Genomic DNA, 16564 nt, shown 5'->3' with positions numbered 1-16564 from the left:
AGGCGGTACTTGCAGACAAAAAGAGAGCACGAAGAAGAAGAGGAGTAGTCTCGGGAGTCATGAGGAGATGCAGAGGAAGCAGATGAACTTGCTGTATTGAGAAAAGGAATTGAGCCAGGTGGCAGAGCAAAGATTAAAAAAATAGGGGTTAATTTAAATGTAAGAGTTAGCTAGTAATAAGCTGCTGTGGGATGGTCTGTATGTCAAATGTGTTGCTGATTGGTCAATGAATAAATCACTGATTGGCGGTGGCCAGGCAGGAAGTATAGGCGGGACTAACAGAGAGGAAAATTGAGAGAACAGGAAGCTGGAGAGGGAGACACTGCCAGTCGCCATCAGGACAAGGAAGATGTAAAGTACCGGTAAGCCACAAGCCACGTGGCAAGGTATAGATTAATAGAAATGGATTAATTTAAGCTGTAAGAACAGTTAGCAAGAAGCCTGCCACGGCCATACAGTTTGTAAGCAATATAAGTCTCTGTGTTTACTTGATCGGGTTTGAGCGGCTTGGGACTGGCGGGTGAGAGAGATTTGTCCTGACTGTGGGCCAGGCAGGAAAACTCTAGCTACAAATGGCGTCCAACGTGGTGGCAAGAGTTTCCACCTAAAACCTGAGAAAAAAGATTCTAAAACGGAGCTAAAAACAGCTTCCTAATTGTCTCTCTCAAATGAGCGGCAGCTGCCGGTTTGAGCTACTGGCGGGTTGCTGGCGTGCGCGCTCGACCTGCGGTATGGCGGGAATGAGGCCTCTGCAAGTGGCACATTAAGTTGTGTGGTGGATTTAGACTTTGCTAGTACAAAGCAAAAAAAAAAAAAAAAAAAGAGGTTTCTGGGCTACACGCTGCTTGGATAAAAGCATAGACCCACGATGGCTCCCAGAGCTGGCGGTAAGCATACTGCCGCCATGTTGGGAAGCTGAGGTGGGCGGAGCCAGCAGCCACAGCTGCTACAGCTTAAAGCAACAGATTCATAATAAGACAGATTCAGATGTAATAGTTTAAAATGTGTGTAAAATATACGTACGCTTAAAAGAGACAAAAAAAGGTGATATATACAGTATAGAAACAAATACATGGTTTTAAAAAAAATAAAGTCTTTAAAGAGACAGTAAAATTAATATAAAAAATAAGCCACGTAGAGATGACTATTACACAGAGAGTCTGGATTGTGTTGTCTTTGGGATTCTTAACTACAGAGAGATGTTTGATTGTAAAGGAAGCTGAGTTAAACCAGTACGTATATTTTAAAGATACTTTGACTTCAAAATTTGGATGTAAGGATATGTTGCTTTGGAAAAGAGTCTCTTTTGTTTCCACAGAAAGCAAGAGGCTATGGATTTGTTCCAGAGTAAGATACATCAGGTTTGACCAGCCAAGACCCCCTGAAAGGTCTCCGATGACACCATGGCCCAGATGATCCAACATCCAGAACCGTTTCAAGACAACTGGCTCAGATGATACAGCCTCACGGACTACTCCATGATCCTAAAATTTTCTTTGTTTCCCCAGAAGATACAGCGCCCCCCTCCAGCAGGAAGTAGTAAGAGAAGCTACGCCCAAATTCCCAAATATACCAAGCTGACTTTGGAGATGTGTAAAGGTTAAAACCTTCCTTTTTAAGAAAAGAAAAGGGGAGGTGCTGTGGGATGGTCTGTATGTCAAATGTGTTGCTGATTGGTCAATGAATAAATCACTGATTGGCGGTGGCCAGGCAGGAAGTATAGGCGGGACTAACAGAGAGGAAAATTGAGAGAACAGGAAGCTGGAGAGGGAGACACTGCCAGTCGCCATCAGGACAAGGAAGATGTAAAGTACCGGTAAGCCACAAGCCACGTGGCAAGGTATAGATTAATAGAAATGGATTAATTTAAGCTGTAAGAACAGTTAGCAAGAAGCCTGCCACGGCCATACAGTTTGTAAGCAATATAAGTCTCTGTGTTTACTTGATCGGGTTTGAGCGGCTTGGGACTGGCGGGTGAGAGAGATTTGTCCTGACTGTGGGCCAGGCAGGAAAACTCTAGCTACAATAAGCCTGAGCTACTGGCTGAGCATTTATAATTAATAATAAATCTCTGTGTGGTTATTTGGGAACTGGCTGGAGGAACAGAAAAGTCCACCTACAGTTCTGAAACCTGCCCACCAGACTGAAGATGTCACTGGCGACCCTCCCTCCCTCCTGTCTGTCTGTCCACCCCTCCCCTTTGCTGCCAGAGCAGGGATTTAGCAGGAGTCAAGTTATGGTTCCTCTCTTATGGATGAGAAAATGGAGGCTGGCTGACTGTCAAACTGTGCTCTGGCTCCAAACATCCTAATCTTCCTGCCACACAGCTGGCAGGTCCCTGTGCCCTGTGAAAAACCACTTACCAGATTTCACAACAGACACCAAACCAGGTGTGGAGCCTCATGTGACTCTGCAGGCCACGTGTCCACAAGACCAGCCCCACAGGACCTCCTTCCTGGGAGGGGAGACTCTTGCTTTCCTGAAACTGGGGACTCTAGGCAAGGCCTCGCTAAGGAAGACAATGGGGTACTTGGAGCTTGTGCCTATGGCTGCAGCTGCAAAGTCTGAGTGGCAGTGTATGCACATACAAGGTGGACTGTCTGGAGCACCCCTGCGAGTCCCTCTACAGCAGTGGTTCTCAACCTGTTGGCCTTGACCCCTTGGGGGGGGGGGTGTGTCAAACACTGCACGTCAGATATCATGCACACCAGATATTTTGCATTATGATTCACAACAGTCGCAAAAATTATAGCTATGAAGCAGCAATGAAACAACTGTACGGGTGAAGCAATGAAATGAAACAACGGTATGGGTGGGGGTCACCACCACATGAAGAAGGATATTAGAGGGTGACAGCATTAGGAAGGTTGAGAACCACTGGTTCTCAGGGTGGAGGGGCAGCCGATGGGTCCCTCAGGCATCCCTGCGGGCTGATGGGGCAGAGGGAATGGCAGTGTGGGAGGCAAGGACGCAGGGAAAGGAGGAGACAGTGAGAAAGCTACAGAGAACCTTTGAGGAGTCTGCACTGTGGGTAAAGACACAGGCTCTGGCTGGAGCCAGGCCCTGGATTCAAATCTTGCTCCTACTGTTTTGGTGATGCTGAACCGGTCAACACTTGGCCACCCACTGTGACCTGGGTGACCTCACAGAGCCTCTAACAGCCCCTGGGGAAGCCACCTGGTTGGGGAGGGAACTGAGGCAGCTGGAGGCACTTGACCACAGTGGGTGGCTTAGATCTGGGCTTGGGAGCAGTTTCTCCCTGGAAAACGGATGCTCTTGTAACGACTGCAGACTGCAGCAGCAGGGGATGTTGGTAACTTGAAGTGCTCAGCCCCAGTGCCTGGTGCCCTCTACGGTGACAATCGTTACATGTTATGACACGGCACAGCTATTATACGCACACCACCGGCATCGGCACAGTTATTGTATGACGAGACACCGAGGCCCAGAGCGTGTACACCAGAGAGGCGCCACTGACGGCTCAGTCTGAAGGTGACTCTTAAATCACTCCTGATGGGGTTCCCACAGGCACGGGGCCCCACAGTGCCTCCTCCCGGTACTGCGGGAACTGATGGAGTCCAGGGGCCAGTGGGGCCTCCAGATAGGGGCCAGTAAATGCTGTCCTGCCCCAGCAGATGGTGCTAAGACCTGCCACACTGGCCCTGTGTTCTCACATGCTTCTGGCCTGGCCCTCTGCAGGCACTGGCAGGAGAGAGGAGACTCAGGACCCTCCTGATACAGCTGCGTTCCCTGGCATCTAGCACAGTGCCTCATATAATCACACATTCGCCACACAGCATCTCCACCATGACAACTTGGGGGTGACAAATCCTCCTAGACCTGGGAGGACAACAGATTTGAAAAAAACAAGTTCTGGGTCAGGGCCCTGGAAGTCATATGTTAGCCCAGATGTGCAGCCTTGGGTAGACTGTGTCTTGAGTTTCCTTTGGGCACAGCAGAAGCCCTCCCATGTCCAGGGCTGCAAGCGTCAAGCAGATCTAGCATGGCAGGCACCCAGCACAGAGCCCAGCATACAGGTACATACCTGGAATGTGGGTTGTGAGTTTGATCATATCTGTCAGGAAAAGCCCCCCAAATCCTGCCCGACAGAGGAGGTCAATCCCAAAGCCTTCCGTCAGTTAGTGACCTCTGGCTGGCCAGTGGCTTTGTCTAGACTCAGGCCTGAAGCGCAAGCCTTGCATCCCAGGGAAGGCTCACAGTGACCCCTACTGTCCACCACTGCGATGGGCCTCAGATCTCAGTCTGCTGGGAGGCTAACAAAAGCAAGGCAGGGCCTGTCCTGGAGGAGGAGGGTTCCAGCTTCAGGGTTTATGACTGCTCAGACAGAACAATGGCGGAGAGGAAGAGACACCACGTGTAAGTACATCCAGCAGACACTAATTCCCTGTCTACTAAATAGACGTATAACGCACAGATCAAACAAAGCCCCTCCTCCTGCCTTGCCGTCTTTTGTTTCCCTGGATAAATGTCATCCCCAATACACCGTGGAACCAAGTGACACTGTCATCTCTGGGGGATGTGTTCCCCATCACCACGCACCGTCCTTAGGCACTCCTTTGGATGTGGCAGCCGTGAGACTGTGAGACTAGACTCTTTTTAGAAGCAGAGTCACGGCAGGCAAGCACCGAGCCGATGCTCTCACTCTCCTTTTGGCTGACGCTCTGGATGAGGGTACAGGAAAACCGCCCCCTCGCCCTCAGCTGTGACCTGTCTCACCAGGCACCCCGGCTCAGACATTAGAGGGAAGGGACGCGGACCTGACCGCGGCTGTGAACGCCCCCACCCCGGGGGATGGTGGAGAACGCGGACACAAGGGGAGAGTTTTGAAGCCGATTCCCCGAACAGCATCACCCTCTCTTAACCTCACAGCAAGAGTAAAGACGCAAGTCTCACAAAGACAAATCCCTCTCCAACTCGGCGCTCCTCCTGCAGCCACTGTGCCTCGCAAGACGCTGACGGGTCACTCTACCAGACACATCACCTGAGAAAGTGACAAGCAGGGGCTGAGCGGCTCCACTGCCGTGGCTCTTCCCTGGGCCTCTGTAGGCAGTGGCAGATGAGATGGGGACTCAGGGCCCGTAAGTACTCTAAGACCCGAGCTGAGCCTCAGCAATCTGCATGGAGGGGGGAACTCGCCCAACTGATGTCCTGAAGACACACAGCACCCCCTTCTTATGGGATCACAGAAACGTCTCCTTCAGTTTGGGGTTCAGTGCAGGACCATCTAAGCAACTTCCCAATCAAAATGCTCTACTATGCATGTATGGAAGGCATGAGCAGCCGGAGGCCTGTGCGGTTTGTTTTTAAAGAATCCATCGGTCCCCCGGGGATCCCCTGTGAGAATTCAGACTGATGGGGGGTCAGAGAGATGGCTCAGTGGTTGAGAGCACTATTGCTCTTCCAGAGGATCTGTGTTCTTCTCTAGTGCCCACATGGCAGCTCACCACCACCTGTAACTCCAGTTCTGGGGATCTGACACCCTTCTCTGACCTCTGAAAACACTGCAGGCACGTGTTCACAAGCACAAGCGACTCACAGACATAAAACAAAAAAGTTCGGGGCGGGGGGGGGATCAAACTTGAAAAGACCTCTAAAGTCTTCCAAACCATGAGCAGAATGGGCCTGACTAAATCTAGGTTCCTGCCTGGCGTCAAGGCCAGAGAGAAGAGCCCTGCAGCTTCCACTCTGTCCCAGACAGTCTGTCTCCAAGTCTCACCACCTGCCTGGCCCCCAAGTCGGCCTCCTATGCTAACAGAGACCATGTCCTGTGTTCTGTGTGTAGGACATCCAACGACTTCCCCAAATGGCTTTTGCCAGAGAGCAACCGAGATCAAGCGTTTTCTTCCCGTCAGGACATTAGCTCCCGCCCCTCCCTGAAGGCACTGACTCTCTGGGACGTTAGTAAATCACACAGAGGAACCACAGGCTGCAGCCACTAGAACTGCTGTCCCTCCTGAAGTTTGGTGACAGCCCTGGGGTGCGGGCACACACCTCGTCACCCTCTTGCCTCTGAGAGAGGGGGCCAGGGTACTCAAGCTTCCAGGGCAGTTTGGAAAGCCCCACTGTGCTACAGTGGCACCGTCAGGACCTGGGCGGCCTCCCAGCCTCCAGGGGGCGCTGTGCCCACAGCCCAGTGCGTGGACCCACCTGAAAAGCTCCCGGATTTCCCTCTGGTTGGCCTGGAAGGGGATATTCCGCACCAGAATCTTTGAGGTCGTCTGCTTCTTGGAGACCTGTTTCTTACGAGTGGATGTCAAGGCAGGCCTGGGGTGGGATGGGGGAACAACAGGTTATTTGGGGGTGTGAACTGTTCATACCTAGACCGATGTTGCCCCCTTCCCCAACAAAACACACCTCCCTGTCACTTCAAGTGGCCTAAGAAGGGGCTATGATGGAAGCAGAGGAAGTCAGGATATCTTCCACTTCGGGGTGACAGGGGCGGAAGTCACTTTCTCTCCCAAACTCCTGTGGCTCCCTGATCAATGCAGCCCATTGCTGCTGTCCCATAAGGAGGACCATGAGAAGGAACCCCATGAGGGAGGGCCTTTGTGCCTTCGGGGCTAACACCTTGCCCCTGAGCTACACTCCCAGGGCCCCCCGCTCCTCTATTCTAAAAACATGTCTGCATGTCTAAGCTCACTACGCAGGGGATGGACACTGACTGGTCCGGTCGGGCAGGGAAATGGGTATCAAAGCTGGCAAGTGAAACGCTAATTGGAAAGAACCCCAAGTGGCAGAGGAATTGGGGTGTGTGGAGGCACTTAACCATCAGCACCAAGGTCAGACAGAGAGAGCTGCCACCCATCCAAGGACAGAGGAGACACCTGAGGACTCACTTAGTGGCCCGTTCGGAGATCCGCACTTCCAGTTTATGGCCGTCCACGACGTGACCCTAGAACACAAAATGACCAGGCCCGGTCACTTACCCATGCTTGCCCTTCTCCAGCCACCCAGAGGGTTTGGTGGAGATCAAGGACGGAGACGGCTTCAACAGAAAGGCTGACACTCAGCAGGCGGCCAGAGACCCAGCCTCCTAATGCACTCCTGATCTTCTAGTGGCCCAGGGAGCCGTTTCCAACCATTAGAGGCATTCTCAGAGAGGAGCCCGCAGGTCCAGCATGCAGACAGCTCACTCTGGCTTGCAGGCTCTTTACGGAACGTCCCAACCCACCCGAGCCATGTGCAAGCTATGCTCTGACTGCAGTCCCCAGCTGCAAAGCTGGAGCATTAGCGGAATGACCCTGGGAAATCCCTCAGATATCCCAGGAAATACAGCGTGTGGGGCTTTGGACGCACGATCCCTGACAGTGATGTGCACACACGTTCGTGCACAGAACAGCACACGGCGTGCATGCAAATGCCCGGCTACCGACTCTTGAGAAACATGAAAGAGAAAATATGGACCACCATTTGCAGAGTTCAATGTGAGTTAAATGAGGACATGGGGTGCAGGAACAAAGTAGGCTTTCTAGCTAAAAAACAAACAAAAAAATCCCACAAAACTTCACAAGGCACATGTCGAGCTGCGTCCTCTACCCTGCATGGCCTATGATGATTGCCAATGCAGAAAGCTCTGTCTTTTTTTTTTTTTTTTTTGACACAGGGCTACTATGTAGTTAGCTATGACCTGCACGTGATACTACATAGGCTAGCCTACGACCTGGTATGTAGACCAGGCTGGTCTGGAACTCAGAGATCCTCCTGAGTGTTAGGCCTGTGGCTGTCTTCTTAAGCGAAGTTCAGGACCCTCTAGGGCTGCCAAAGGCCCTAGTCCATTTCGTTGTCTAGACACTTCTCAGCCCTTCTCCTAACTTTCACCTTGGTCCAAGCTAGGGTGATGTCTTGTGAGGGGTGCAAGGGCTCCCTAGTCACTTCCGAACTATCCATGCTCCTCACAGCAGACAGGAAACTGTCCTAAAAAACAACTCAGAGCCCCAGTCTCCCACTGTCTTTGGGACAGATGCTAGCCCTCCAAAGGACCTATAAGAAGGTCTAGCCTTCCACACCTCTCTCCTCACCTCCTTCCCAGAAGGCTGCTCCCCATCCTGCCCCATCACACCTAGAGCTCCTGCCTCAGGCCTCTGCACTTGCTATCCCCACCCACTGGCTGCTCCCTCCTAGAGCTCTGAGCATTGACGTCTCTGCCAGGACAGGTATCGGCTCACCCTCTTTGTGTTTTCTGAAGGAGTCCCCGGGGGAGGCGCTATTTTCACGGAGCACCTATGACTCTGCTCCTGCACATTTGTTCAGGTCAGAAGCCTGTCTTTCCCAGCAGAGGAAGGAGCGAGTCTAGTTCACAGTCACGGTCCGACAGAATATCTGATAGGCAGACGGCTGTATTTCCTGGGATATCTGAGGGATTTCCCAGGGTCATTCTGCTAATGTGCCAGCTCTGCGGCTAGGGACTGCAGTCAGAGCCTAGCTTATGGGTGGCTCTGCTGGGTTAGAACATTCCATAAAGAGCCTGCAAACTAGATAGAGTATGTTTGGAACCACGGTAAAAGAATAAATGAGTCGGAGTGACCACGGAGGGGTGAGAAAGGCCCTTAATCTTTCTTGGACCATGGTCTCACCATGATGGCCCAGGACCCCCGGCTTACCTGGAGCTGCTTGAGGGCTTTCTGGGCCTGCTCCGGCTTCTTGTATTCCACAAACCCAAACCCCATTGAAAGTAGCACTCCTGAGGGAGAGAGGGAGAGAGAAAGGGGGTGTGGGCGGAGCTCAGCACAGCCCAGACCACTTGTGAAGACTCCGACCCACACTTAGTGTCTCTTCCCTTCTCACACCCCTCTTCCTTCAAAAGAAGACCTCAGCTCGTGCTGAGACACGACCAGGCGGGGAGGTGAATCGCAGTGGAGCTACAGGGCTGTCACCTCAGGCCTGCTTGGCTAGTAACCAGCAGATAACCGATATGATAATTAACTTCCTAATCAGAGTTTGCCTTTCAGAGGGAGTGGGAAGTAACAGGGATGACCATGGCTGTAACAGGCAGCGAAGCCTCAACCTGGCCAGGGTGCCGCCATGCCTAAGGCAGAGGTGAAGACAAGTGTGGACAGTGAGGCCTCTCTTCTTCTACATGCATCTGACATCTGACCACACCTGGTTCCTGGGTAACAGAGTCGGACAGAGAGGCTGACCACGGTGCTGCCGACCACACCTGGGTCCTTGGTAACAGACACAGTCCGGACAGGGAGGCTGACCACGGTGCTGCCGACCACACCGGGGTCCTTGGTAACAGACACAGTCGGGACAGGGAGGCTGACCACGGTGCTGCCGACCACACCTGGGTCCTTGGTAACAGACACAGTCCGGACAGAGAGGCTGACCACGGTACTGCCGACCACACCTGGGTCCTTGGTAACAGACACAGTCCGGACAGGGAGGCTGACCACGGTGCTGCCGACCACACCTGGGTCCTTGGTAACAGACACAGTCCGGACAGGGAGGCTGACCACGGTGCTGCCGACCACACCTGGGTCCTTGGTAACAGACACAGTCGGGACAGGGAGGCTGACCACGGCTCTTTCCTGTTCTAGAGTACAAGGAGCATTAGGTGGGTAGCAGGAGCTCCGGAGGACACTCTACCGGACTCATGCCTTTAGAACCCGTGTCTGTATGTGTACACCGCTGTATGTGCTCGTGTCCCACACTTGGTTTGAAGTTCCTGAAGGCCGGGGATGCAGGCAGTACCGGGTGCCCCAGGCGCTTGTGTGGAAGCCCACGTTCCTTAGAGTGGAACCTTGCTTGAGACATGTGCTTGACTGAGGTAATTGAGTAAAGTGAGGTCATCATAGCGCACCCTGATCCAGCACAGGTGGGGTTCCTTTACCAACTGGGGAGAAGCCAGACATCGTGACCCATGCCTATAAACCCAACACTTGGCAGGCTACAGCAGGAGTGTGTATTCAAGGCCAGCTTGGTTTACACACGGAGAACCTGCCTCAAAAATAAGCTAAAATTTGAACCCAGGACAGGCATACACAACCAAAATGCCATATGGACCTGGAGATGGCTACCCACAGGCTAGGAGATGGGGGGCTGGACAACTCCTTCCCCACAGGAACCACACCTGCCAGCAGGCACACTGATCTTGGTTTTCCAGTCTCAACCATAATAAGATGATACAATGGTGACTTTAACCCCTAAACTAGGCTCTCTGTCACAGCAACCTAAGTGGAAGGGGGCAATGGACCCCTGACTCTGCTGGACGTCTGTTTACTCCCTAGTGGCCCCCCGCTAACATATGAGTCACCTCATCACTACCCAGGAGCATGCTGGGCCAGCCCACATGGTATCCCCACCAATCCTGCCTAACCAAAGGGACTCTGGATGGGGATGGCCTAGCTCTGCCCATGCCTTGCAGGAAGCCAGGAGGAGGACCACCAGGAGACTCTAGGATAATCCTTGGGCCAGTTAGACATGAGGCCTATGTGCCCACTGGCTGTGGAGGCACAGGATTAATGAATTATTAGAATGCGCTAGAACTTGTCTCTGGGTCTTTCCCTGGGAAAACCCAAGGCCAGCCATTCCTTGACATGCCTGGGAAAGTTCCAGAACACAGAGGTAAAGGAGGAAGCAGAGGCTTCTGCTCCACACTGCTGCCCCTGTGGAACTGTTTCAAAGCCACTCACTGTTAGGGAAAGTTCTAGAGAGAGAAGAGCCCAGTGTGGTCAGCTGGGTCTGCCCCAGAGCAGGAGGCCTGAAGCAGACCAGGGACCAGTTTAGACAGGAGGGTGGAGACACTTGGAAAGCCAAGAGGAGATGCCTTGGTGGCGGTTCATCTCCTCTGTCACAGGCTCCTTCAGGAAGTGCTCCTGCCGAGTCGGGATAAATACCTGCTTTATTCTTCTTCTTGGACACGGTGCAGCTCTTCACAGCCCCCACTTTGGAAAACACCTGCAAAGACAGGTTCCTGTCACCGGCTGCCTTCTAGACAGGTAGTCCGAAGCTGCCACCACTCCCTGACGTGAGGACCCACCCCTGAGGTGGATGAGGGGGCCCAAGAGCTACAGGCAGGGCAGGCAGTATGCTGTCATCAGGTCGCAGACTGGGGTTCACAGCCCTCCGCCCCCCTCCAATCTCACTCACTTCCTTCAGTGTCTCCTCTGTGGTGCTGAAGTTGAGGTTCTTAATAAACAAAGTGCATCCTGGGACACTTTCCTCCTCCTCCTCGTCTTCCTCTTCCTCCTCCTCTTCTGTCTTGCCTGTGGGGGCCTCTGCTCCTTCCCCTGAGGCCTTTTCGCCTTCTGGGTCGAGTCCTGGCCCATCAACAAACAAACCAGTGCATTACATGGAGTCACTGCAAAGGCACACAAGTCCCCGAGACTAAACAAAGCACAGAATCTGCTAGATTAAAGGGGTCCGTCAGGCGCTGCTGGGCTTCAGCAGGGGGAGAGGGAGGGAGGGAGAGAAGGAGGGAGGGAGAGGCATAGAAAACAGGCAAGCAGACACACAGACACCCTGCTGTTGGCCCCATTTGAGAGAGAACAGAATACTGAACACAAAACTGAGTGTTCAACAGGCCCAGGCCACACTAACTTCACTTTAAATTACTATGTGAACTATTTTCTTTAACCATGAACCTAAGCAAAATGCTGTTTTTCCTTAAAAACAAAAACAAACAAACAAAAACCCAGGGTGCTTAATGAACGTTTAGACTAAAATCCAATTTTAAAATTCTCAAAATTGCAGAACGGGAGTGAAACAGACCGTTCTCAATAACCCCGGACCCACGGGATTCGACGCAAAGCCCCCAGAAGCATGCTGCCAAGAGATTCCAGCCCCAGTGAGGCTGGCAGCTCTCGGGCCAGCTGCAGCTGGTGGGCGGGGCTCCCGTCCCGGCGCTCCACTCTGTCCATCTTCCCAGCCTTTCTGAAAGCCTCAAACTAGTTGCAACAGAGTGTCAACACCACAAACCCACCCCTGCACGCTCCATGGCAATGACTCTCGGTGACGCTGTCACCTCTCTGCGACAGTGGGAGATGCAGCTGGGCCCGAGACTCTCCACAAGCCTAGCCGAGAACCCAGAGTCAAGCCTTGGCAAACAGGTGTGTCTCCCCACAATGCCACCACAGTGCGGCTGCCTGTGCTTGCAAAGCAAAGCGGAGGAAAAGCGTGACTCGTGACTGGGAGTGGGGACTCAGGAAGAAGCACGGCCTTGGAGAGATGGCAGTCCCACCCACTAGCTCGCCTCAGCCCCAAAGAAGAGGCCTGTGACATCTCTAACACGTGTGCCAAGACCTCGATGAGGTGTCGCATCACGAAACACGAGAGCCTACAGAATATTCTGGAGGTCTGCATCTGAGCCCTAAACCCCAGGCAGCCTCACGTTGGTGCGAGGGCTCATCAGAGTCGGGAAAGACATTTTCACAGGGAGAAAATGGCAGGGCAGATGAGGTGTGTGGCCCACTAGAGTGGGTGTCCCTTCTTGAACTGGTTGATGTGTGACACTTGGGGAGGTTACCTCAGTGCGATCAGAAAGGTGGAGTTTTTGAGAAGAAGAAAATGCCGCTGTTTTTAAAAAGCCTGTTTATCAATCCTTGCAACTTCAGTTGGTAGCACCTGGCTTTCACCCTCAGCTGGGGCCAGCAAAGGAACCGGTTCGCTAGCCCCATGCTCTATGCCCTGGCCTGTGCCACTGCTGACCCTGCCCTCCTCCCGTCCTTGGTCCGGTCTCAGTTAGCTCTTAGCAGCATCTAGGGGACAGGAGGCTGGCAGCCCCTGGCATGTGTGCCTGGGACTCTGCCCTGCCCTGTGCCTCAGAGCATGTTCAGACAGTCACAGGGAGACAGCTCTCAGTTTTAGCAACAAGCTGAGCTAAGAAAGGTTGTGGTCACTATCCAAGATGGGCAGGTCCCTCCCTTGCAGGCCAGCTGCTCCTAGTCTCAGCCTCAGAAGGCAGAGGACTTTTGAGAATGGCTGGCATCTACTGATATGTGTGCAGCTGGTCTGGCCAAAACAGTTACAATGGCCGCCCCAACTCCCAATGAGTCAACTTACACCCTCCCCCAACGTCAGGAAGGACACCCCACTGGAAATGCAAGACACGCTTTGGTACTACAGGCCTTCTTCCCACAGCTCAGACAGGGCTACCAGCCTCCCTACGCTTATCCCGATCCACACTGGGGCTATGACATGTGTGCAGGCCATACTGGTTCTGCCAGGCACTAATTTGTGCAGGGGCCAGTGGCCGAATCCCTACCTTAGCACCTTGTCTTAGTGTGGCGTTTAATGAGACTGAGCACAGTGCACAGGCATAGGGGACACATGCATGCATATGCACACACTTACACACAGTATACATGTGTACACATACTCCTGCACCCAGCACCGGGCTGTTCTGAAGCACATGTGCCCATGACCTCATCAGCATGCCTCGATATTGTCACTGGATACCTGGGTGCTGGTCCCCCACCTGGCGCCAGCCCCTGGCTTATCAGCTACTCAGGCCTCATCCCTGGCTTCTCTCTGTTCCGCTCACACTAACTGTGTGGGCCTCTTTGGTGACTGCCAGGCCTACCAAACCCACACCTGCCAGGGGACCTTTGCACATGCTGCCCCTGCCCACTCTATTCATCTCCTAGATCCCCATCAGGTCACAGCACAAGCATTCTCCCTGAGAGCTCTTCCTGCCTACTGTGTTACAAAGGACTCAGCTAGTCTCTATTACTCTCCTCTAGCTTCTTCTTTTCAGAGTCCCGGCCCCACTGTGAAACACCTTCCCCTCTGGTTCATGTCTGTGTGTCTCAAGTATGAGGGGAGCTCACCAAGCGTGGGGCTGGGATAATGATCTGCACTTCCCAAACACCTGTGGAGATGAGGCTGTCACACTCAGCCTGTGGCTGGAACACAGGGCCAGCAACCACGCTGACTGTGCTTCTGAGCGGCTGTGGGGCCACAGACATAAGCTTAGACACTGGCCTGATTACTTTGAGTCATACACTGTCCACATGTGTGACATCCATAACTCAGGCCCTGCAACCTCTCCGGGCTTCCCTCTTTCTCTATAAAGGGGGTCAACAGAGGCTCTGCTTGCAGAAGGGTCTGAGGAAGATCAAGGAGAGACCAGGGAATCCGCCTGCTACAAGCATCCAAGATGACCGTTGCTTGGCGGGCCTCCTGCAGCTGCTGAAGGAAAAGCTGTGAGTCCCTATAATTCTGAGGTGACATCCCCTAGCCCCCCCCCCCCACACACCCCGTCTCCTCTCTGTGGGGTTCTGAGAAAGCCTGCTGGCATCACACATCCAGGGAACCTGACCTTATACCTAACCACCAGCCCTGCCGTGAACTGCGCCGGGGCCCAAGGAAGGGCTGGAGGAGGCCTGAGGACCACGGGGATGAGAACAAGGTCTTTTTAAACACTGCTTATGCTTTAGCCCCGAGGGACAAAAGAAAGACAAAAAAAGAACCAGAGAGAGGGAAGGGGTAAGAAAGGCGGAGGCTGGGCAAGAGCGGGGGTCACGGTGAGAAGCGAGATGCAAGGTGGGCTACAGAGACCAGAGGGGCAAAGAAAAGACCGCCTCCACCTCAGTCACTACAATGACAGCCAGTCACGGGTGGCCACAGGGGGCGTCACTATAATCAGGCTGCAGGATTCCCCTGCCCCTCCCCACTCGGGGCTCCTGGGAGGCCCACAGGACTGCCTGTTATCAGCAGCAAGCAGCTTTGTGGGACCTCCCCATGACTCGCAGCCCTTTATCTGGAGGTGAGGGTCTTGGCTGTGGGAAGATAAAACACGCTGTTCCTCTCCCTCGGGACCCATGCAGGGAACAGAAGCTCGCTGCAGAAAAGCAGGGGGGCCGGGAAAAGCCTGCCCATCCCCCTCCTCCTTGCCTGTGAAATCCTAGTCTGGGTCCCCAGCACTCTAGGTCCTCACCCAACAGGGATGCGGGAGCTGGTGGTAGGTCAGAAACAATGTGCAACGGGCAGGGGGCGAGGAGGCGGACAGGGGGCGAGGAGGCGGGCAGGGGGCGCAGGACGAAACTCAGGGGACTGGGGACAGAAAAGGGACTGTGTAGTAAAACAAGGAAGAGCCTCAGGAGGCCAAGACGGCTCTAGGAAGTGGCAGTGAGGATGATGTGGACGCAGCGGGCTGGGCAGGGGTTCAGCCAGGTACAGCTTCCCAGTCCAAATCTGGGTGGGTAGCTGGGCCCTTCTAGATCTGAGGACCTTGGTACCAACCCTTCCCAGGGTCAGAGCCTGGTGGGGACAAGGCAACAGAGCACCAACTCCAGACCCTGAACACCGGTGTCAAGAGACCTCTCCAGCTCCAGAGCAATGTCTGCACCCAAGGCCACAATGGGCACTACTCAGCCCGCCCCCTCCCCGCACCCCCACCAGGCCAGCTAAAAGCTCTGGTGAGCTAGCTCTGTGTGGGTGGCTACAAGAGCACTTAGGGTGATGCCACCTGGCTCCCAGCCTGTGGGTGACAACAGTGACCTTGGTCATCCTGGCGGCCATCACCCAGGTTGCAGACACAAAGACAGAGCTCAGAGAATGGCAAGGAACAGAGGGCTGCCCATGCACTGGACAGCAAGTGCATCTCCCTCACAACAGTGTTACTGCTGTAACTGTAACTCAGGATTCCACTGACCACTCACGGGCTCGGGTCACAATCACCTAAAGTCACCTTCGCACCTCAATGTCACTGACCGCTCACTGGCTGGGGTCACCAAACACCTGAAGCCACTTTCAAACCTCACGGGTGCCAGAGGCTCAGGACACAAGCACCACCGTAACCCAGCCCTCCCTGCAGAGGGATGGAGTCACATCCTTCCCACAGTTTTCACTGCTTTGACATCTATCTTTGCAGCCGTCCTACCCTACACCTACAGCTGCACAGGATGCTGAGCACACGGGATGCTGAGCACTGCAGTGCATTGATAACCTGGCCAAGACAGAAATGAAAAGGGAGAACTAGAGTGCAAATTCCAGTATCACCTGGGGGGTATTGCGTCAGGACAGGTGAGCAAAGCCACACAACATCTTCTTGGGTGGTCCTCACAGGCCGACACTGCTGCCCAGCCAGGAGATGGGCCTCCTAGAGTGTGTCTTCAGCAACCCAGGCCCTGGCTACTTTTCATGCTTGACAATGAGTGTTTGCTTTATGCCAAAACGTAGCACCCAGGTTCAGGTGTAGTACAGAGCCAAGAAGGAAGGCAGTGGAGGTCTGGAGTGACCTGGGGTTAGAACTAACCCAGGCAGAGGTAGGCAGCTCAAAGCTAAACACTTGCAGACCATCCACCGCCTGAGGTTCCAAACCCCAACACTAACGAAAAAACAAACGAAGGACTGTGAGCAGGACGTCTTGACTTTTCATGAGCAGGCTTCAGGGAACCTCTGGTTCAACAGACAACATGCTGCCTCCTAGCAGACGCTAGGAAAGGGTATGTAGAAGGTCTCAGCAGCTACACGAACCTGACAACCAGAAAGTGTCAGGGTCAAAGGGCAGAGACAGAAGTGACTTCCCATCTGGAACTACGGCATCTGGCAGACCCTCAGTGGACAGTGAGCAGAGACGTCACTGGACCTGGGCAAGGATCCG

General features: G+C 53.6%; 1 protein-coding gene across 5 annotated transcripts in view; it reads right to left on the bottom strand.

Moving 5' to 3' along the window:
- Rbm19 (RNA binding motif protein 19) overlaps positions 1-16564 on the bottom strand; it is a 216391-nt gene that overhangs the window by 180420 nt on the left and 19407 nt on the right. For all 5 annotated transcript variants that reach the window (XR_008222017.1, XM_052755199.1, XM_052755201.1 and 2 more), the window contains exons 17-21: positions 11110-11279; positions 10857-10917; positions 8622-8701; positions 6858-6913; positions 6169-6285 (exon numbers count right to left, since the gene is read on the bottom strand). Coding sequence is in view for 4 of the 5 variants with exons in the window: in XM_052755199.1 (XP_052611159.1) it covers positions 6169-6285; positions 6858-6913; positions 8622-8701; positions 10857-10917; positions 11110-11279 (484 nt within the window). In the remaining variant the exon portion in view is untranslated. The remainder of the gene's footprint in view (positions 1-6168; positions 6286-6857; positions 6914-8621; positions 8702-10856; positions 10918-11109; positions 11280-16564) is intronic.

This window comes from Peromyscus californicus, unplaced genomic scaffold (assembly GCF_007827085.1).
Source record: "Peromyscus californicus insignis strain IS unplaced genomic scaffold, ASM782708v3 Scaffold_2__1_contigs__length_46816999, whole genome shotgun sequence".
In the NCBI taxonomy this organism is placed as follows: Eukaryota; Metazoa; Chordata; class Mammalia; order Rodentia; family Cricetidae; genus Peromyscus; species Peromyscus californicus.
This window is presented reverse-complemented; position numbering and strand designations above follow the sequence as displayed.